This window comes from Cavia porcellus, unplaced genomic scaffold (genome assembly GCF_034190915.1).
Source record: "Cavia porcellus strain 051 isolate PalLab524CR breed Dunkin Hartley unplaced genomic scaffold, mCavPor4.1 scaffold_16, whole genome shotgun sequence".
Lineage (NCBI taxonomy): Eukaryota > Metazoa > Chordata > Mammalia > Rodentia > Caviidae > Cavia > Cavia porcellus.
This window is the reverse complement of record NW_026947499.1, coordinates 8,881,874-8,904,454: the sequence shown is the minus strand read 5'-3', so window position 1 is coordinate 8,904,454 and position 22,581 is coordinate 8,881,874. Positions and strand designations below refer to the sequence as shown.

Sequence of the window (22,581 nt, the reverse complement as noted above, 5' to 3'; positions counted from 1 at the left end):
ACTCTGCAGTTCAGGCTGTCCTGAGCTTACTTTGTAGCCGAGGCTAATCTTGAACTGACAGTGATCCTCCCACCTCAGCCTCCCGAGTGCTGGACATACATATTTTTAAAAGAAAAAAATTAAATGTGGCCAGGTGTAATGGTGCATGTGCACGATCCCAGCACTTGGGAGGCTGAGGCAGAAGGATTGCCATGATGAGCTCGAGGCCAGGCTAGGCTATATAGTGAGTTCAAGGCCAGCCAGACAGTGAAACCCTGTCTCAAAAGACAATAAATACAATAAAATACAATAAAAGACTGCACAGCGTTATCTGTTTGATTTTATACTTCTAGCTCTTATAATAAAAAATATTTGTGCTAGCAATATTAACATCATAATTGTTTGCTTCATCCTTCCTTACGTACCACAGTTAGAGAAGGACGATATGAGTATTATTAGCAATGTGCTTACGAAAAGCTCTCTTATTTTTTGGCAGTTCTTTTTGTCCTTTGAGTGCCTTTTATCCTACGGGGATGTACAAATTACTGTTTTAAAGTCCCCTGAAATAATTCTTGTCAGTGGGATTATGCCAAAACATTGAGGCATTTGTTTTCTTTTACTTTTTAAACTCATGCTTATTTAAATTTGCTTTCATAGTTAAATATACAACATTTACCTGATTCCAAAATCAAATATCCATAGCAGGGTCTACTCAGAGTATAAAGGGAATTTTAAAACTTATGACCTGACAATATATTAAGAGCAGGAGGGGCTGGGGATTTAGCTCAGTGGCGTAAGCGCCTGCCTTGCAAGCAGGCAGTTGTGAGTTCGATCCCCGGTACCGATAAAAAGATTAAAAAAAAAAAAAAAAAAAAGCAGGAGCAGCAAGCCCACCCCTTTAGGCTCAGCTAGTCTTGAGGCTGCAACACCAGCTGCAACTTGTAAACCAGACATAACTCAGCCAGCTAGTCCATCTTGTGGCGTCAAGGACAGACGGGCTCAGTTGAAGACAATGACTGATTCTACTCACTCACTCAAGCCCCTGGCCTTCCTGCTGTATGATAAGAAACCCCCTCCACCCCAGAACAAGTCTGCCTGACAACACAGGACCCGCCTATGTACCAACTGTAAAATAACCTGCTATCAGCCTGTGGTACTCCCCGCCTAACGCCTGTGTAAGTATCTGTCTAACCCCAAGGCAGGGCTAGTGATTTGGAACTCAGTTCCCCCAACCCCCGACTAGTCTAATGGAGTTGCCTTCCAACTCCTCAGTGCTTGCAAATCTTCCATTCCATTCAGTCCTGGTTCTTTCCACAAGAGGAGTCGGTTTCTCCTGCCCTCCCTACCCTGTACTTTACCTAGTTTGTGCCTCAGTGTATGTGTGACTGAACCCAGCCTGTTCTGCCCACTAAATAATATGGTAGTCACCAAAACAGCAAATTTTGCAGAAAAAGAGGATTTATTCACATGGCAGCCAAAGATGAGGAGGCAGGAGACCAAGTCTCAAATACACCTCCTTACAAGTATTTATGGGTAAAGAAGTGAGATGACTTAAAACACAGGAGAATGTGGGTAGAAATCAGTCTTCGGGGCACTTCCTGGTGTGCACGTGCAAGGCAGTGGCAGCATTTGCATGATCTGATGTCAAAGTCTATGCACCAGACTTGAGGACAGGCACGGCCTAAATGCTGGTGCTACCAGGCGTGGTGACACACTCAGGACAGGAGTATCACAGCTTCAAGGCCAGCCCAGGCAACTTGGTGAGACCTTGTTTCAAAATTAAAAAAAAAAAAATTTAAAGGGAGGTAGTTCAGTAGTAGAGGACCTGCCTAATACATGGGAGGCCCTGGGTTCATTCCTTAGAACTGTTCAAAAACAAAAATAAAAATCCAGCAATCCCAGCACTGGGGAGGCTGAGGCAGGAAGATCGCTACGGGTTCAAGGCTATACTGGCTACACAGTGAGACTCTGCCTCAAAATAAAAACACAGGTGGTAGTTATAACAAAAATGGCCTTGGAGGCCCTGAAAAGTAATGTAGGGGGCCTCTATCATTTTGAAATACACACCAGAGGTGCTATTGCCAGCAGAGCTAGAGCTAGTGGGGGACTCAATACAGAGCACAGTAATGTGACCTCCAGGATATGTGACTTTTAGTCAAGTGACAGCAAGAAAACCCAAAGGTTTTGTTCAGCTTCCCTTGCTTCCATAACCTGCGACAGAAGTAAACGCACACATGTGTTCTTCTGCTCTGCCTCTGGTAGACCTGCGGGGCAACAGAGCTCACTGCACCTTGCGTTTGTCCTTAGCAGTGCATCTTGGCGGGGTTCTGTGGGATGGGGGTGCACCCCTCATCTTTTCCCAGCCTTGTGGGCCTTCAGGGAGGAGGAAGGACAGAACATGGTTTATGTATTTATTTATTTATTAATTTTTTTTTGGTCTTTTTCATTTTTATCAGTACCAGGGATCGAACTCATAACTGCCTGCTTGCAAGGCAGGTGCTTATGCTGCAGGGCTAAATCTCCAACTCCAGAGCATGGTTTATTCAGATAGTTTCCAGCAGTGGACACAGGGCCACTTCTGCCCATGTGCTCATGAGTGGTGAACAACTTGCAGGTGCCTTGTCCTGTTCCTGGCCCAGGAGAGGTCATGGAAGAGAAGTTGTGGCAGCAAATGCCTATGCATTGTTTTTACTAGATTTACATTTTTTTTTTAAATTTTGAGAAGGGTCTTGCCAGCTTGCATAGGCTGCCCTCCAACTTGCTATCTACCTGCCTCAGCCTCCCAGAGTGCCTATGTTACCACACCTGGCCAATTTTCTTTATTACCTGCTACCACTTTGCACCGACAGTGTGCGAGAGGAGACCGGTCCACCTGCAGTGATCTCAGCTGAGGCTGGCTTGGCCCGTGAGCTCCCGTGAGCAGCCACACTCCCCACGGGTGCGCCTGGGACCACATGCAGAGGATCCAGATGGAGGCAGCGAAAACACCAGGCTGACTTAGAACCAGACGAGGGCCATTTCGATGCCAGTGCTTCCGGAGTCCTCCATGTCCTCCGTGTTCTTCCGTTTGGTCTCTGTATTTGTGTGCCTGTGTGTGCTTGGCACAAGCGTCTGGATCTCTCAGCGATGGCAGCGCTCTCTGATTACAGGGCAGCACACTCCAGTCCTGGCGCAGAAGTCCTCGGCCAAGTGCTCCTGCCAGAGTGCTGCTGGCCTGGGTGGGTCAGCCTGTCTCACACCACGGGGACTGAACTCAGGCGACTGCTGAGTTCACCAGAAGGGGGAGAAGGTCACCATCAGGGAAAATCAAAGGACAGCTACCACTGTGTCTAAAAACTGAGCTCTGGTTAGAAATGCCCGCGAGTCTCACAGGAAATACAGATGACCTGGCTGTGATCAGAATGCTGTGTAAGATGCGACTTGAGCGAAGCTCTCCTGACAAAGATTCTTCTTCTTCAGAAGCCAACGTCCTTCAGATGTCCTTTCTTCTTTTTCTATCTCAGGAGACGCGGTTTAGGTGCCACCTCCCTGCCTGCAGAGCTTTCTTGCTCCGAAGTGACCTGCACAGTTCGGACAGAGTGAATTCAAGTCCTGCTCCGCTGCTTCATGGCCAGGGGGCATGGACAAGGGACTCTCCCTTGCTGACCTTTGTTTTTCCTGTCTACTTCGATGGCAGCTCCCCAGAGGTCCCTCCTCCACTTCAACAAATTCACACACTTTGTCCCTGCCTGAAGAAGACCACAGTTCAGCGTTCCTTTATTGAGCTGGGTGTCCTCAGGGCTGAGTGCAGCCTGCGGGACAAGAGTGGAAGAGGCAGTGTGGTGAGCACTGGGCCTCCTTGCTGAGATGACACACACTGACTGTCCCTGTTCACACCCCCCACAATCCTCCAGGACGACAAAGGCCATGGAAAGGCAGAGGGGTGAACTGGAGGCAGCTCAGGGCACAGGTGAGGACACAGGTGTCTTGACCAAGCCGCCGGCAGTGTGGGAATTCTGCAGTGGGCTCCCTTAGACCTGCCCATCGGAGCCCACAGGGCTGTGAAGACCCACGGAGACAGGCGTGTGCTGGCACTTGCTGCCCAGGGAAGGAGGAAAGGAGAGCTGTCCCTTTTCTCCCTAAGCAGGGCCACTGGATGACCCAGCAAGAGTGAGCGTTCCTCTATGGAAAGAGAGAAAGCTAAGTGGCCAGCCACAGGGCCACTTCCTTGGGGAAGTGATCTTTAAGAAAAGCCCTGGCAGGAAGTGGCAGCTCAGGGCACTGGAGAGCCTCAGCCTCCTCCTCCTCCTCCTCTAGCTCTCCCTCCTCAGCAGGAACACACCCCTGCTTCTTTGTCCAGGGTCCATGCCCAACATCCCGGCTGGGTTTGGGCCACTCACCTGGAGAGAGGGTGGAAGTCACCTTCAGGGCTGACCTGCCCAGCTGGGGCCAGAGCTGGCTGTAAGTGTTTCCACGAGTGACCAGCAGGGGGGACAAGTCGCTGCTGCTCACTGCAGGGCCGCTGCCCTCGGTGCTGTGTGAAGGCCCAGCCACCCCAGCACACATCAGGACAAGGACTGGCTTGGTCTGCCGTGGACGCCCTCTCCAGCCCTTCTCTTGGCTCATGCAAACTGGGCAAGCGCCCTTACACCCGAGCCTCAAGCCCAGCCCTGGCCATGCAGGCCCCCTAGAATGACTATATCATCACACGTGGGTGTGTCACGGGGCTGTCTGCTGTGAAAGTCTCCTCTGGACCCAGGCACAGACAGAACTGTGGGCAATCCAGAGTACTTTCCTCATCGCGGGCGAAGTCTGCTTCCCTCCCCTCTGTTTTTTCTGTTTCTCTTAGAGCCAGGCTTGTGCCCTAGAAAGGGAAGTGGTCAGCTGCTGCAGCTGGAAACACTGTCCTGGAGAAGCCAAAGCCGCCGCTGCTGCAGAGGAAGCCCTGTCTCCCCTCCCACCGCCCGGCCCGGCCCCAGCTGTTCTAAGCAGACACCCAGGAACGGGCTGAGATCTTTCTTGAAATGCTCAGTGGACGTCAGAAGGCAGGGCGCCCAGATGCTGCTGACGCTGACGATGACTGAGGCTGTCAGGGGAGCCGGGCTCAGCACTGGCTGAGACACAGGGCGGGAGGGGGGGGCGGGGCCTCGGTGGGCGGGGCTCCCTGGTGCGAGACCGCTGCAGGGAGGGCTCCTCACCGCGGCAGGAATCTCTCCGGCCCTGGGCCTTTGCCATCTGTGAAGCCCTTGCCTTTCTTTCCGGGTACCGTTTTCCAGTGCAGTATACTACAAACCAGTTATCTTAAAATGTGACATTGAATTACTTTGTTTTTCTTTTCTTTTTTTTTTTTGTTTTTTGTTTTTTGTCTTTTCCTTTTTTATTGGTACCGGGGATCGAACTCATGACTGCCTGCTTGCAAGTCAGGCGATTATGCCGCTGAGCTAAATCTCTAGCCCCTTTGGTTTTGTTCTTTGAGACAGGCCTCCCCATGTCATTCAGCACTGACTATGCAGCTTGGGCTGGCCTAGAACTCGAGACAGCCTTCCTGCCTCGATTACAAGCCTGTGTTCTGTTACGTGTACAGAGAGGGCCACACGGAGGCCCAACACTGTCTGTTGTGTCTCATGGAGTTTCTTGGTAGCTTGCGATGGTTCTTTTAATCTTTGTATTTCTTTGTTCCTTTTCTTGTTTTCTTGCATTGGCTGGGATCTTAGGTACAGTGTTAAATAGGAGCAACCACAGGGCACACCTCTAGCTTATTAAGCCCAAAACTCACTCACTTATGCAGTAAGCCCCCAAAGCACCCACAGTGCACCAGATCTGTGCTGGGCATAAAGATGAACATGGCTGACGAGGCCGAGCAGCAGAAGGGTGCCAGTGAAGAAGGCCACGCTGACTTCTGAGCCCACAGCAGAGCTGGGAGAGGAGGGAAGGGGAGGGGAGTGCTGAGCCTCTTCTTTGGGTCCTGCTGCCCAGGAAGCATGGAGGCAGACCCTTGCAGGGGACCTCACGTCCCAGGGCACAGGTCAGGGTGGGGCACAGGCAGGCAGGCAGAACCCTGAAGCGAAGCCTCCAGCAGGGCACCAGCCTGAGCTTGGTGCCCAGGCCTTGGCTGGTGAGGAGCTGTCTGCTGGCTGAGCTTGTAGCTGCCAGCAGGGCCAGTTATTAACATCACGGGAGAAGGCAGCACCAAGGTGGGCAGTTAGAGGAAGGGTGCCTGCACCTCCTCTTCTTCCTTTCCCCATCGCAGGATGAGAGCTGGAGTCGGGGCTGGGGTGGGAGGGGAAGAGAGCGTTTAGTAAAATATAGGGAGACTGAAGTTTTAAATGGGCCTGATGACACATTGGGGACTGGAGTAGGACTGTTAGAATAGCCAAATGTGAATGAGAATCAGGAGATTAGAACAACACTGTCTTAAGGAGTAGGGAAAGGAGGGCAATAGCAGCCAATCGGAGCAGTTTCCTGTGGGCAGGTGACGCTCCACAAAACAGTCACAGCCTCGCCCCCGGAAGCCATGTGTCGCCTGCCCTTGTGAATCAGCTCTTGAGAGCATTGAGGATCCTGATTCACGCAGGTGACCTCAACGACATGAAGGCGGTAAGGCCAGGTCTCTTAGAATACCCAGGGTGAGCATGCTGAGGGTTTGAAGCTGAGATCACTTCTTGTGGTCCTTTAGCTGTGTTTGTCTGCAATGTAGCAAGCCCTCTGGATGTAGAGATCCTCTGGGGAGGAATGACCTTCACCGTAAGGCTGGAAATTAGCCTGGAGCATCAGACACTGGCCATTATCAGGGCTGCAATGAACTTGAATAAACAAACCTGCCGCACCCCCAGCCCTACTCCTCTTAGTGACATTCCTAGAGCTTACTGCGTTAGTCCAGAGAGCCATTTGTTCTGTCATTCTGTCACCAATCATGGTCTAAAAAAATACAGAACTATCAGGCCTTGGTCCTTTGCTTAGACCACACTCTCTTGGGAAGGTCCCATGTATGTAACTGATGCTTTTCTCTTCCGAATGAGCGCTCACATTAACTTGGCCTCCTGAGTCCAGTCCAGCCCACAGCAGACCTGGGAGGGGAGGAGAGGAGACGCCTCTCCCCACATTAGCCCCGGAGCCCTCGGACGCCAGAGGCGCCCTACAAGGCCCAAGTCAAAGTTCAGGGCTGCGCCGCTGTAAGGGAGCAGAGCTGTGCGGTTCTAGACCACTGAGCGCGGGGCGCACGGGTGCACGCGCACATCTGGGACAGTGTGGGGTGCAGGAGACGGGCGTCTGCCTTCTGGGGCTGGGGATCACAGGCCTGGGGGGAGAAGACCAAGGCAGCCTCAGGCCCATCATCCGGGGTCCCCGGGCCCGGCTGGCGGCGCCCCCGCTCGGCGGACACCGGGAGGCAGGAAGCGCGCCCCGCCCCTCCGGGATTCCGGGATTCGCCAGCGCTCGGCGGGCGGACCTCGGCCCCCGGCCGGACGCCCAGGCCAGGCCTGCGGGGGGCGGGCCGGGGCGTCGGGGGCGGAGCCAGGCCGCTCGACGGCGGAGGCCGAGCGGCCCCCAGGGCTGCAGCGGCGGCCGGGGCAGGCGGGCGCAAGGTGAGTGCGAGGCCCCAGCCTGCGCCTCGGAGGAGCGGGCCCCCTCGCACCCGCGCCCCGGTCCCGGGCGGGGCTCCCGCGGGTCCTTCCCCTCCCCTGCCCCGGGGCCGGGCGGGGTCGCGGTGCCGGGCGCCCTGCAAACCGCCGCGTGCGCACCCGGCCCGGGGCCGCGCCTTCCTCCCGCGCCGCCCGGTGAAGCAGCCACGGTGTCCTTCCTGTCTCCCTCTCCAGGTGAGGACGGCAAAGGGCCTCGCAGAGACCGAGCCGCTGGCCGTGGTGACACAGCCAGAGCGGGCAGAGCCAGGACGCGCAGCCAGCCAGGTGTGTGGAGCCCGGGAGCCTCGTGCTAATCCCACCTCGCAGGGTACTGCTAGTGCAGGAGGAGGCTGAAATGAGGGCGCCCCAGGGCAGCAAATGCCTAACCTGGAATTACTTAAAGTACCCTCTTCTTGGGGTGACTGAGAAAACCAACAGTGGTGGCTTGGGGCTGGGGGAAACTCGGGACAAAAAGGGAAGACCTCTCCGGGAAGCCCCATCCTTGACCCGGGAGGTACGTCCCTGGGTGCAGGGACTCTTGCAGGCTTAGCCATGTGATTTTGTCTCGCCGTGCCTCAGTTTCCTTATCTGTCCCATAGGGCTGTGTGGTACCTAACTCCCAGGATCACTCAGGAAAGTGAGGTCCCTGTGGTTAGCACCGTGCCCTCCCATGTTGATGCCCACCATCCAGAGGAACTTTTATGTCCCAAGTCCCTTTAACCTCAGGGCATCAGGGCTCTCTGAGATCTGCAGTCTCCACGAAGCCCCCTCTAGAAACTCTGGAGTGAGCCCAAGGCTGGGGGCAGCAGCTTCTGCTCTGAACTCCCACATGGGAGAGGCTGGTAAGGGCAGAGTTTTTAGAGTGTTAGGGCTACATCTTGCATAATTCCAGAACTGCCCTGCTGCCCCCCAAGCCCACCCCCAAAGCTGGTTTAGTAAGAAGGGGAAACCCCCCCCCAAAATAAGGGGAAACCCAGGGAGTTGGTGTCCCAAGCCTCCTTTCCTGGCCACTGCAGCCTACAGCTTTGGAGCCCTTGTCTCCTCACTCCTTGGCCAACAGGTTTACCTCTGCACTGAGTCTGGCCACTGCACCCCACTATAACCCCCAAATCCAGACCATCCTCATCCTGCTCCCCACGGTGTCCCTGCTGCACCCTGACCCCCAGATCTTCAGCCGCTGGCCTCCTGGTGCTCATTCCGGTTCTCCCTGCCTCTGCTTCGGCAGCGGCCCCTCCTCCCAGGCCCCGGGAGCTTGCTCTTCCCTTTCCTGGGAGCCAGCTTCCTTCCCTGTGATCTGCTTGTGACTTGGCCCCTTGAGATTCAGCTCACTTCCTCAGGAGGCTTCCCCTTTGCCAGCCCACCTGAAGGAGCTCTCTGGGACTTTGCCCTGTCTTCCTGTCATCTCAAGCCTTAGCCCTGGATGATGTGACCTCCCTTCCATGCCTCTTGTCATTTTGTTTATCTTCCCAGCTGAATCAGCCCGCTGAGGTCCCGACCCTTTCCTTCCTCTTCATGTTGGATTCTCCAGAGCTCAGCACCTGGTATCTAGTAATCTAGTAATCTGGTCAGATAATCGTGTGCAATTGCAAGCAGACTAACCATCCGAGTTCTGCATTTCTCCTTTCCTGTTGCTTAACAGAGTTGTTTCTACATCTCCCCACAGTCTGCAGCACTGCCATCGCTTTCAACAGCTGTCTGCCTTCTTTAGCTCTTTTGTGACATGGGACTTTAGCCAGGTTTTCATGGCACATCCAGTTTAGCTGAAAACACTGTTGTCCCTCTTATGCATGTATTTTTGTTTTTATTTTGCTATCAGATGATTTCTTTGAAATGTTTCCAAAATGGAATGTTTGGATCCAGGGTGTGTTCACTTTGAAGGCAGTTGCCTCTTGTTCCTAGATAATCTGTTTAGAATCATCACCTCCTACTCCATGTGTGTAAGTTTCCCCACAGCCCCGCAAGCATTGCGTTTTAACATTTGTATTTGTTTTGGTTAATTCAGTGGGGCAAGCAGGGGAGGTTAAAATCTGCCGTGCTTGACGGCACAGAGCTGGCTGTTTTCCTGCATGTGCCAGTTCTGTTTCCTGGCTTGCGAAGGAAGCTAAATGCTGCAGCCTGCAGAAGCTGCTCTGTCAAGCAGCAAAAAACCTGACAGACAATCCCGTGCGCCCTCAGCGTAGAACTGTGGTGGGGAATGAAAGGTTTTTTTGTTTTGTTTTGTTTTTGAGTCTTCAGGAATTGTTTTTCAGCATGTGATATTTTACTTTATAAGTTATAAAACATGACTCAAGATGTGAGAGTGACTGTAGTCACTCCTCAGGGCCTCAGGACAGGGAAGCACATGGCTCTTCGTGGCCAGTGGGCCATAGGTTGTCCAGGGGACACCTGAACACCATCCAAGAAGTGTCCTGGGCCTGGAGCACGGCACAGACCCGCTCTCTGGCTGCTGAACAAGTGACCATGCACTCGGTGGCTTTAATTAGCCCAGATTTACTGTCTTCTGCTGCCGAGGGGCAGAAGCCTAACCGGGTCTCAGTGCTGCAAAGCGAGTTGCCAACGGGGCTGCTCTGCTTTGAAGGCTCCCGAGGGATCTGCTTGGCCGCCCCCAGCGCCAGCTTCCAGAGGGACTCACGTTGCTTACATTGGTGCCTTCTGCCACCTTTGAGGCCAGCAGCAGGCATCTTCAGCCTCGCTCTGCTGCCGACTCTGCTTCTGCCCTCACATCTCCCAGGTCTCCTCCTTTGCTCATGGAGACCCTTCTGGATGGATGTGGTGGCACACCAGCCACTCAGGAGGCTGAGGCAGGAGGATTGCAAGTTTGAGGCGAGCCTGGACAATTTGGTGAGACCCTGTCTCAAAATTCTGCAGAACAATTTTAAAAGGCTGGTGATGTAGCACAGCCATACACCACTTGCCTGTTGCGTACAAGGCCCTCAGTTTGATCCCAAGCACTATAAAAATTAAACAAAAAATTTCTCCTGTTATAGTGGATCCACCTGGATTAGCCATCTGCTCCGTCTAAGGGTCCTTCGGGGGAAATTACTCTGCCTACCACCCCCTAAAGGAAATAAGGCTCAGAGCAGTGTGTGGGCTCACATTTGCTTAAGAAAAAAAACACAGGAAGAGGAGTGAAAGTGTGCATGTGTGTGTTTGCAAAGACACAGAAAACCTCTGGAGGCTGCAGAGGGCACTAGCAGGGGTAGCTGCTTCTGGGAACGAGGGCTGCGACTGCCATAGTAATCTTTTTGTAGTATTTAAATTTTTTACTACATGCATGTGTCACTTACGTTAAAAATAATTTTGAAAAGTATCACATAGTCATTGTAGAAGTTCAGACTTTGCAGAGGCAAAGAGAAGGCGAGTGGTCACCCAACCCGCGTGCCCAGCCAGATGCCTCCCCGTTCTCCCAGAGATGATCGCTGTGACAAGTTTGGGTCGCCTCACAGACGGAACATTTTCTTTTTTTTTTTTTTTGTCTTTTTCATTTTTATCAGTACCAGGGATCGAACTCACGACCGCCTGCTAGCAAGGCAGGTACTTATGCCGCTGAGCTAAATCCCCAGCCCTACAGACGGAACATTTTCCACAGTGTTTTGTTTTAACGTGGCTCCCCCCGCAACACTGCACTGCAGTGGGTTTGTTTTGCCCTCCTATATCCATCTGAAGATTGGGCAGCCTCGTCTCCAGCTGCTCAGATGTCCATCCCCTGAGCCCAGAAGAATCCACCCATGACCTTTAGATGGTTTCCTGCCTTTCCGAGCAGCCCCTACTGTAACGCAGTCTTTCTGTCTTTTGAAATTGAAGTGAAATTGACTGAGTGTGAAAGGAGCCACTGGAGAGCTGGGAGTGTGGTAGCGCTTAGCACCTTCCCGGTATTGTGCAGCCCCAAGCCATCACCGGGATCCAGGCCGAACAGGGGCCACCACACCCATTAAGCAGCCAGCCCTTCCTCTCCCCTTCCTCCAACACCTGGCAACCATTCTTCCCGACTCCGTGGGTTTGCTGTTCTGGACCTCTACTATCAGTGAGGATCAGAGGCTGTGAGCCTCCGTTTTGTGAGCAGGCATCTGCCTGTCCTTAAGGTAGTATTTTCACGGTCCATCCATGCAGTCAGCTGTGTCAGCAGCTTTCCCTTCTTCAGGCTGGCGGTGCCATGTACTCTCTAGCTAAAAAGTGAAGCTAATGTTAAGCGGGTACATGTAGCGCACCTTTTTCCCCATCCTTCGAGTGTATCCCCAGGACACACCTTCTATGTACACTTTTGAGCTTTGTACTGTTGCACCTTTTTTTTTCAGAGAGGGTCTCACTATGTAGCCCAGCCTGGCCTTGACCTTGCCGCAGTCTTCTTGCCTCACATCCCGAGTGCTGGGTTTACAGGTGTTTGCCACCATGTCTGGCTCTACATTATTTTGGACACTGTTAAAACTAACTCCCAACACTCGGGAAGCGGAGTCAGGAGGATCACTGTGAGTCTGAGGTCAGCCTAGGCTACAAAGTGAGTTTAAGTCCAACCTGAGTTACATAGTGAAACCCTGCCTCAAGAAGATAAAAAATAGACAAACAAACCTGGCTTATAACCAGTCCTTCAGCCAAGATTGCCAAGCACATATTCAGAGGACCACTGCAGGAGAGCGGATCTGACGAGTGTTTTCTTCTGTTCCAGATCCAGAGCTGCAGGAAAATGGCGTCTGGTGATGAGAAGGTAAGTTGCTTCTGGTGTCCAGCAGCCTCAGAGACCCTTCCAGCTTCAAGAATAGAATTATGTTGGATGGTTTCAGCAGGACAGAGAAAATCCTGTGGAGTATGTTTGTACCCTGCCCAAGGCCACGAAGGTGAAAGTTAGGGAAGGGCTTCACAGACTCTCCAGGGAGCCTGTTAATTGAACCAACAGATTTAAATCCTAGCTTTGCATCCCCGCCACAAGCGGTATCTGGGAATTGCCAGACAGGTGCTTTACCACTGAGCTAAATCCCAGGTCCCCAGCTTTGCATTTTAATAAATGCAGGCCATAAGACCATGCCCTTCGCCAGTCTGAGCCTCAGTTTCCTTGTCTGGAAGATGATGAAAAGGTTATTTACCATCCCTTTCCTGCAGGACTGTGGAAAGGCTGAGACAGCAGCCTCCTGGCACCAGGCCAGTCCTGAGCCCACTGACCACTGCCTTTTATAGGGAAGGAGACTCGGGCACAGGGAACTGGGCCACTCATTGGGACTGTATGGCTAGAAAGTGGCAGGAATGGGACTTCCACCTGGCCTGATCCAAAGCAGAGGTTTGCTTTCTGCAGCCATCTGGAGTGGAGCTCCTAAGCTGTGTCCTTTGGGGTGCTGGGCCCGCGGGGGGCACAGGTGGCAAGGTGGGAAGAAGTGCTGGCTTCTCCCTGTGTTCATGTATAGGTTCTGCGGGCCCAGCTAGGGCGGCTGGGCGGTAGCAGCGCTCGGTTAGGACAAAGTCCCCAAAGCCTCGGGTCAGCAGGGATGACAGCGGGGGAGAGCTTGGGTTTCCTCACACTGGCTGCCCGTGCTGTTAGGAGGGAAGTTTGTTTGAAGAAAGACAGACAGGAGTCGTCAGACAGTTCTCTGTTTTGCAGTTCCCTATGAAATCAGATGGCAGTGCTGGCCCTGGTTACCTGTGGACCCCAGCGTACTTGCTGGATGGAGTATTATCCCAGGGCTGGCCCAGCCCCTACCCCTGTCCGGGGGAAAAAAAAAAATTGACAGTTTGTATCCAGAATCTTGAAACTTCACAGGAAAGCCTTATTATCTAACAAATAGGAAAAGAAAAAGTCCATAAAAACAAAAATATGAGGCAGGAGGATCACAAGTTCGAGCCCAGCCTGTGACTTAGCAACTTAGCAGATTTGGTCTCAAAATAACTGAGGGCTGAGGGTGCAGCTCAGTGGCAGGGGGCTTGTGTGAGAGCCTGGGTTCAAACCCCAGAATCGCAAACAGCAACAACAAAATTTATGCACTCGATTTCTGAGCATGTTGGATGTTAGATGCTGTTTGTTGTAGATGCACTGTTATTTTATGTATTATGAAGTACTTTGGTGGGATAAAATGATATACACCAAAATAAACCCATTGAAGGGCTTTTCAGAGATGTGAGAAAATGTGGTTTTAGAATTGGTGTAAAAGATACTGAATGTGAGAAGCAGTCAGGCTGTAACAATAAGACCATTCGGCCCCTTAGAAAGTGTGTTGGTCACGAAGAGGCGTAAGTGTGGGTCCTGTGGCTGTGGGAGACAGATACTGTGTTGCCTGTGGTCTTTGATTGTGATCATAAAAGCTAGGGATTTGATAGAGGCTGGAGAAGCTGGGTGTGTCGGGGTCACTGTGAATGTGTCCCCTTTCTTTTGCTCACATTTCACACTAGCATAACAATGAAAGAAATAAATGGAGGTCTGTTCCGTGGGGTGCATGGTAAGGGGGTGGGCCCAAGGAATCTGCAGGCAGCCCACTTGGGCAGGGGAATCCAGGGGACCTCGTTTAGGCCTGGACCAGGGCTCAGAAACTGCAGGGGAAGTGGTACCCGGAATACAGAACCCCCTGAGTACATACCTTGGGGAACCCGCGAGGGGCAGGAGGTTACCTGTCACCACAGAGGTGGTGGCATTGCTGGGGACCTGGGAAGATGGGGGTCAAATGGACTCTTCCTGGTCAGAGAACATGTTCTTTTTCATACTTGGCCTTTGTCGGGTTCATTGTGGTTTGCAAAGCTTGTTTTCATGGGTTTGCTTCAGAGCGCTCCCACTTTCTGGGACAGCAGAGCTGTGCTGTAGGAGAAAAGGAGAGGGCGGTTGGTAGCTTTGCAATAGCCAGTTCATGGAGATAGACTTAGCTAGCTGCAGAAGCCTGCCCTCCGCCAGGTCCGTCTCTGAGCTTCAGTTTCCCTGTTCTGCATAACAGGAACACCAGCACCAGGGATTAACGATGACCCTACACTCAAAGTCCTTAGTGGGGTGCTTGATGACAGCCACCACTGCAGCCATAAAGGAGGTCTGGTGCATAGAGAAAGACACAGGGTTGTCTTTGGTATGCCGCCATGGTCTCCAGCACGAGAATATACGGGCTTTGCAGCCCATCAGGTGAGCTGGTTCTTAGGAGCCTGGAGCTGGGTGTGCGGAGACAGCTGTAACTTTGTGCCTTCCACCTGGTGGTTCCCACGTAGCACGCCACACTCGCCACACCGCTGCCAGTTAGATCAGGGTCTCTGAGTCCAGGATGGGGCTTCAAAACACTCTAGGTGTGGGCCTGGGGATTTAGCTCAGCGGCATAAGCGCCTGCCTTGCAAGCGCGTGGTTGTGAGTTTGATCCCCGGTACCGGTAAAAAAAAAAAAACCCTCTAGGTGATTCTATCATGCAACTGGGGCTTGGGAGCTGCTTCCCCAGCTACCGAGGTGCGAGGCTGGGTGTATTCACAAGGGGCTCGAAAGGAAGAGGGGAGCCAGGTTGGAGCCCTGGCTCTGCTTTCCTTAGGCTGCACGACCTGGAGTTCATTCATCACTTGCCTTTCTGTTTCTACGCTGGTAAGTGGAGAGGGGTTGGCAGGCACCATGCAGGGCGGTTGCACTGTGTACGGGGGCTCTGCGAGCTCCTAAGACTGCAGCCACTGCTTTCCACCCTTGCAAACCCAGCTCTGGAGTTAAGGTGCCAGGTTGGCAGCTGCTGCGTGGAGTAGGAGGCTGAGGAGCCCAGTTCTGGGGGGACTGGGCCAGCGGGCAGGCTCCTCGGCCCACAGCACCCCTCCTGCCAGAGGCACTCAGCCGGCTCGGGGCTTGTTTTCATGAACCCCAAACTTCCTCTCCACCCTAGAGAAGGAACAATTTCTACATTTATTTAAAGACTTCCCTGATCTTAAAAATAGACATTCCTCAGAACACACAGCCCCTGGGGGGGGGGCCCTGGCAGGTGGCTCCTGGGTCCCGAGAGTGGAGCTCAGCTGAGGGGCTCATTCTGCCCCCAGCATATGCCATGGGAGCTGCTGGTCTGCTAGGCACAAGGGTCACGGTGCGAGCAGGGCCTGCCAGCCCTGGGGTGCTCAGTGGTGACACAACTTCCCAGGAGCGTAGGGGCCGTGAGCGTGCAACAGGAGGCCTGGCCAGCCCCTCTGAGCTGGGATGAAGGAAGCAAGGAAGATTGATGGCAAGGTGAAAGCACATCACTGTTCCAGGCAGAAGAACCTGCATGTGCAAAGACCCTGTGGCTAGAGAAGCCTGGTGGCCATGAAGCCCAAATGACTGGAGACAGCATGGCCAGAGTGAGGACATGTGGAAAATGAGGTCAGATCAGCAGAGCCCCAGTGGGGAGAACAGATGTAGCCCTGGAAGGCATCTGGTTCTTGGTTGTTTAAAGAACAATGAGAAACCAGAAAGATTTTAAATACAGGAATATGTCAGGGTGTCCAAGCCCAGAAGTTCGGCTTTAGTAGGAGGCTCCTGGGGCACCCCCATATATATGTACTCACAGTGGGGTGAGCATTATTGCGGCTGAAGGATACTGATTCAGTTTAGCAAAAGGGAAGAGGCATTCAGGTGAAGACTGTGGGAAATGGGCACAAGCTTCCGGAGTCCTCTCCAGGGGTCTGCTCGGTCCCTCCTGCATCGAGCAGTGATGTGTGAGGTGTTGGTGACCTGAGAGGTCCCTGGGGGCTCATCACCCTCAGGTTTTATTGGGGGCTGTCACACAGGCTGACTCTCCAAAGGGAGGCAGGAGTCCAGCATAAACAGTGCCATTTATACCAAGGGTCTGGGTGGGGAAGGGTCCTTCCGAGGGACTGCTGTCTATGCCAGTGCCCACAGGTCACCGGGCTCCTGCATGGCCACGCAGGGCTCCGCAGTGTGACCCTGCATGGTGTGACAGACTTGGAGGTTACTTCTGATTTGGGGCTAATGGAGCAAGATCCAGCAAGTAGATACATTCATGTGTGACGCTCTTGTCAGGTTGAATGATAAGGACTTTTTTTTAAAAATAAAGACGTTTTAGATTTTGGTAAAGCTATCTTTACTCCTACACCTGGCGTGTCACACACACTCAGATTTTTTTTCAGCTGGGTGTGGTGGCACACGCCTATATTGTACTCAGCATTCAGAAGGCTGAGGCAGAAGGACCACCAACCTGGGCTGTGTAGTAAATTCAAAGCCAGCCTGAACTACATAGGGAGTTCTTGTCTCAAAAAGCAAACAAAAAAAAAATTTTTTTTTAAAGCCAGTCAAATTTAGCAGTGGAGGGGGATGGTATACCAACTTTAGTGACACTAATGTTAATAAGTTCTGATAACCCACTGCCATTGGACCAGCCAAAAAAAAATTTTCAAGCCACAAAAGAACCCATGTATTGTAGTATGCATTTAGAGTCCCAGCTTCTAGGGAGGCTGAGGCAGGAAGATTACGATCACATGAGTGCAGGATTTCAGGGCCAGCCTGGGCAATATATCTGTCTGTCTGTCTGTCTGTCTCTCTCTCTTTTTAAATATATCTGTCTCTTAAAAAAATACACACACACACACAGAGTGTGTCACCTGCCTCCTAGTCCTCCCTAGAGGGGATACTGTGTTACCCTGTCTCCTCCCTTACCTGCCCACCTGCTCCTGGTTTGTGACTTGGTGTGACTTCAGGCCAGCGTCCTCCCGTGCCCCCGTTTCCCCTCCTGTGGAATGCAGAGCTTGCTCCTCCCTGTCCTGCCCACTCCTGGGGATGGCGGCAGCCCAGGTGTGAGCAGGGCAGCAGCAGCTGCCCACCTGAGGTGTGCGGTCTCTGGTCCAGGGTCTGGGTGGGCTGTGCAGCCCTGGAGGCCGGAGGGAGGGAGACAGCTCGAGGCCAGACGTGGAAGCCGCCCTGGAGCCTGACTCGGGCAGCTGCACCCTGTGTGTCCACGTCCCAGGGCCAGTCCTGGCTCTTCACAGTCCAGCAGTGCTGGCTCCAGAGTCCCTTCCCTTTATTGAGCCCCAACATGAGCTGGCCCTAGCCCCAGCTCAGCCCGAAGTTGGGAGGTGAACTGACATTCTGTGGGAAGAAGACAAGCAGTGTGCTGGTGACACAGTAAATGACACAATCGTAGGAGAAGCCATCGGTCTTGGTAGCTTCTGCTGCTCTTCTGTCTTGCGGGAGTTTTGGGTGAGCATAGTAGTTAATAAGCAAATTGAGTCCCCCCCAAATAGCTCTGGAAGAGAACAGGGAAATGGGGAAAGGAGAGGCTCTGGGCCCTGGGAATTGGCAGTTGGCTGGATTTCTTAAAAAGCCTTTATCTGTGATCGTTGGCCATGGGGACTCCCCCCGCCCCCTCCACAGATGGCCACTGCAGAAATAGGCATTCGGGAGAATCCCCCTCCCCACCCCTCGGCCTGCGGTGCTCTCATCAGCACCCAGGAGTAATTTGTGTAACACCTGTCACGTGTCGATCCATTTGCTTTGAAGGGGGCAACGGTGATTCTGGTAATTTGTTTATTAAATACTTAACTGGGCCTCTCGCGGGGCTGAGGGAGGAAGGTCTCTGTCACCCCCACCCTCCTCCTCAGCCCGGCACAGACAGGGACACGATGGAGGTGTAATGGCACCGTGTGCGTGTGGAGGGAGACCCAGCTGGGGCCAGGTAAGGAAGCTCCCCACAGGGCGCCAGCAGAGGTGCACAGGGTAGATGGCAAGGAACCAACTGTGCTGGTGCCTGCCTGCCCGTGATCTCTGCTGCTTAGAGGACGAGGCAGGACGGTCTCAAGTTTGAGGCCAGCCTGGGCTACTTAGCAAGACCTTGTCCAAAAATATAAGAATGGTGTAGGGTTATAATAGTGTAGAATTACCGGGCACATATGAGGCCCTGGATTCAATCCCCAGCAAAGGGAAAAGTGAGAAAAAACACTGAGCCTGAGGCCTGAGCCCTGGGGGCTGCATAGGGTGAGAGAGGCAGAGGGTGTTCTGGATCATGAGGTCCTGGGGGAGAGAGCGTGGCGCACTAGTGGGCGTCACTAGTGAGGCCCGGAGGAGAGGGGCGCCTGGGAACCAAGCGTTCAGAAGTGTCCCCAGGCAGGCACAGCCTGGGGGCGCTGGCTTGGGGAGAAAGATGTGCACAAGGCCAGGCCCTCAGGGGACATGGAACAGGAGCAGTCTCAGTGTGGCTCACAGCAAACTAATGAGCTGCGAAACCTCGGGGGTCAGGCGCAGACTTTGATTTGAATGTGAACGGTGTTGAACACACAGGTGCGATGGTACCATCTAATTCCAGCACGGTAGGAGGCCGAACCAGGGCTATCACAAGTTCAAACCTAGCCTGGGCAGCCTGGCAACTTAACAAGACCCTGTCTCAAAATGAAAAAGGACTGCGGCTTTAGCTCAGTGTGAAGGCCTCGGGTTTATTCCGAGTACCCCCAAAGAAGGCTGGGGGAGTCCCCAGACTGAGGGCAAGGCCAGAGTCAGGGTCTCAAGAGGAATTGGGAGGCCAGACAGAAGCAAGGGGAGTCAGTCGGTGGTGTGAGGAGGGTGCTGTGGTCACGCAGGCCCTACTCGAGGTCCTGGGCTTTGAGACAGGAAGGTGACACCCACCCACCCCCACAGGACCCGCAGGGTGTGGCAAGACCAGGAAGCAGGGATTCCTGCAGGGGCCGTGGAGTCCCCATTAGTGACTCTGCCGGTATAGCTGCAAATGACAGAGCCACGCTGAGATGCAGAAGACGTTCATGGGACTGAGAAGTCCAGGGTCACAGGGTCCCCGGGTTGTGGCAGCAGAGCCCTGGGCCAGAGGTGCAGGAGGGGCTGGGAGGGACAGGCAGAGCTGCCAGCTCGGGGCTGCTGTAGGCTGGTGTGACAGGGCTTGTGAGGGTGCCCCCCTCCCAGTCCTCTTCCCGCCAGAGGGGGCGGAAGCCAGGGCCCCGCCACTCCGGGGCCAACTCGCCTTGACCCCTCTCCAGAGCTTTGCTGCTTCTGGCGTGATAGTCCTGACTTAAAACCAGAATTATTTTCTGCTCCGCCGGGTGCCAGAAATATTTTCATCCTGAGTTACTAAAAGTTGCTTCTCTTATTGGTCACAAGGTTTCAGAAAGAAAAACTTTCCTCTCCTGTAAAGTAGAAACACGGTTTTTGCAAAGTGCCCCAGGCTCCCAGTGTGCTAAGAAAGGGCTCGGGTGCTTCTGGGGGAAACTGTGGCCTGGGGTGGGAAGCAAGGTCCAGCGTCCTTGGCAGATGGGGATGCAGGGGCTACTTCTGTGGGTCAAACATCATATGTGACTCAGGACACAGGCTCTGTCCTATTGGATGGAGCTCCAATGCCAGCGAGGACAGCAGTAATACTAGGCACGATGCCATTTCTAATTAGAAATTGCAGTGAGGGCTTTGGAAGGGTAAGGATGAGGGGAAAAGCCAGGCATGGTGGCACACAGCTGTAATGCCAGGTCTTGGGAGGCTGAGGCAGGAGTCTCTCCATGAGTTCAAGGCCAGCCTGGGCTACCGTGTGCGTTCAAAACCAGCCTGAACTGCATGGCAGGCTGTGAGAAGGAGGGAGGCCAAGCACCTCGGGGCTGTGTGTATCACAGTGAGGGTCTTGGCTTTGGGAGGACAGAAGTACAGATTGGATGGTGGCCCAGGAGCAAGTAAACTGTGGCCGTGAGGAGAAGGACAGAAACAGGCCCAGGACCCTGCGGAAGGGCGAGGGCAGCAGAACGCAGGTGCTGTCAGGTTATGTGGGGGTCGTAAGCATCTGACGACTGTGAAACCTGGAGCTTCCTAGGTACCCAGACGGTGTGAGGCCGGGCAGGGAGGTGACCTGCAGCCCAGATTCCTGGATGACCAGCCCTCCACACACCACCCACGGCCCGTCCTGCAGGGACGTCCCCTGCCGCTTACCTAGAAGCTGTTGGGGGCGTGGGAAGCTCGTGAAACAGGTGGTGTTCTCTGATCCACTTTGGAGCTTGGAAGATTATAGAACAGGGAGATCAGAGCAGCGACCTCTTACAGCCCTAACCTTCTCTGAAGGTACCATGAAAAACATTTGAGTTTAGCAGGCACAGTGGTGCAAGCCTATGATCCCAGCTTCTCAGAAGGCTGAGGCAGGAGGATTGCAAGTTGAAAGCTAGCCTGGGCGACTTAGTGAGACCCTGTCTTACTCAAGCTAAAAACAATAAAAGGTCTGAGGATGTAACTCATTGTGAGGTGCTGGGTTCAATCCCCACTACCTACCCCACACGCACTTCAAATCTGAGCTTGCACCAAAGATGAAGATTTTTCTTAAATTTTACTTTGAAAAGTGTAACAGGTAAGAATAAAATATTATCACATACTTATGTAATTATCAACCTGAATTGGTAGCTGTTAACATTTGGTCACATTTTAATCAAATTTTTTGGTAATTAAAAAGACATTTTACAGATATTTGTAGATACTGTTCAAGTGCATTTACTGCATTTTTAATCCTACAGCCTTTGCCTGGGGTTATGACTATTGTGAATTTCACTATCATAAATTTGGTGTCTTCTGGATTTTTGTTTTTATTTTGAGGATTTTATTGATTCTGTTTTGGCTATCCTGGGAATTGGACCCAGGGCCTTCACACTGAGCTACATCCCTGCCCTTTAAAAATTTTGAATGAGGGTCTTACCAGGTCACTAAGTTCTCTAGGCTGAGCTTGAACTTGCAACCCTCCTGCCTCAGCCTCTCAGCCAGCCAGGATCACAGGCATGTGCTGTGGTTTGTTCTTTTGTGTGTACCTGGGGGTAGTCTGCTTGGAGTTCACTGAGCTTCACACCTGCATGTTATGTTTTCCCATCAAACTTAGACAGTTCTCAGCCTTTTTCTAATACTTTTCCCCTTAATCCCCTGTCATCTCCTTCCAACTCTGGGGGCACTTGTGTGTGACACCACTTTTTTCCCCGGGGCTCTAGTTATTTGTTTGTTTGTTTTATGTACTTTGTTTTGGTTGGGTTTTTTTGAGACAGGGGCTCGCTGTACAGCTCAGGGAGGCCTTGAACTCTCGCCAGTGCTCCCCCTCGTCTCCCAGCTGCAGGATTACAGGGGTGAACCACCACACTCGCTGGTTTCTCTCTACGTGATATTTCCTGTTGCTCTGTCTTTAAGCTTACTGATCCTTTCCCGGGTAAGCACAAGGTTCTAAGTTTGATTCCCAGTACCAAAAAAAAAAAAAAGAAAAGAAAAAAGAAAAACAGAAAAAGCATTTAGATGAGTTCACTGATCTCTTCTTTTGCAGTATTTTACCAGCCATTAAGCCCATCAAGTGACTTCATCTCACATATTCATTTTTTTTAGCTCTAGAGAAGCCACTTAAATCTTTTTAGAATTTCTGTTTCTCTGTTGAGATTCTTTGTTTTCTCATTACATTGATGCTTTCCTTGAAATCTTAGTAAATGGTATTAATAAATACCTTTTCCTCGAAATCTTAATAAATGGTAACAGGCCGGGGATTTAGCTCAGTGACATAAAGGCCTGCCTGGCAAGCACAAGGTCGTGAGTTCAATCCCCGGTGCAAAAAATATTGGTAACAACTATTTTTAGGCCTTTGTTGGGCCATTCCATTTTCTGGGTCCATTTGTGTCTTTTGCTAGCTGATTTTTCTTCTGATGATGGGTCACATTTTTCTGCATCTGTATCTGTCTAGTAATTTTGTTTGTTTGTTTGTTTTCCTTTTTATCAGTACCGGGGATTGAACTCACGACTGCCTGCTTGCAAGCCAGGCGCTTATGCCCCTGAGCTAAATCCCCAGCCCCGGCAATATGAATTCTATGTGTTGAATCTATGTTATTTATTTTCCGTAGGGGTTTTGAATTTTCTTCTAACAGTTGATTTACTTGGGAATCATCTTGACCATTTCAGGGGTTTTTGAAGCCGTGTTGGGGTGAGTCTAAGGTAGCCCTTCCTATAGGATTAGATCAGGTCTATTTCTGCAGATCCTCTTGCCTCAGCCTCCCAGAGTGCTAGGATTATAGCCATGCCACGGTGCTTAGCTTACACACGCTGTAGGTCTCCATCTACGGCGTGCCTTCGGGAAGTTCTCCTGAATGCTTCGGGTGG

The 22,581-nt window shown here is 52.4% G+C and overlaps 1 protein-coding gene and 1 long non-coding RNA gene across 6 annotated transcripts in view; one reads left to right on the top strand and one right to left on the bottom strand.

Annotated features, from left to right (window-relative positions):
- Positions 1-1,455: 1,455 nt before the first annotated feature.
- LOC134470619 (uncharacterized) lies at positions 1,456-5,070 on the bottom strand. Its single transcript, XR_010039619.1, has 3 exons — positions 4,359-5,070; positions 2,806-3,770; positions 1,456-1,746 (listed from the first exon to the last, which is right to left on the bottom strand). It is a non-coding gene; the product is annotated as an uncharacterized LOC134470619 (long non-coding RNA).
- Positions 5,071-7,403: 2,333 nt separating this feature from the next.
- The window catches only part of Hvcn1 (hydrogen voltage gated channel 1), a 29,156-nt gene continuing 13,978 nt past the window's right edge, over positions 7,404-22,581 (top strand). The window contains exons 1-3 of one of the 5 annotated variants that reach the window (XM_003462980.5): positions 7,404-7,541; positions 7,773-7,862; positions 12,241-12,279. In XM_003462980.5, the coding sequence (XP_003463028.3) occupies positions 12,259-12,279 (21 nt within the window). In that variant the 5' untranslated portion in view covers positions 7,404-7,541; positions 7,773-7,862; positions 12,241-12,258. Of the gene's footprint in view, positions 7,542-7,624; positions 7,863-12,240; positions 12,280-12,313; positions 18,164-22,581 lie in introns of those variants that run through there. The other 4 variants (XM_013144816.3, XM_063225610.1, XM_063225609.1 and 1 more) reach the window with 4 other exon arrangements.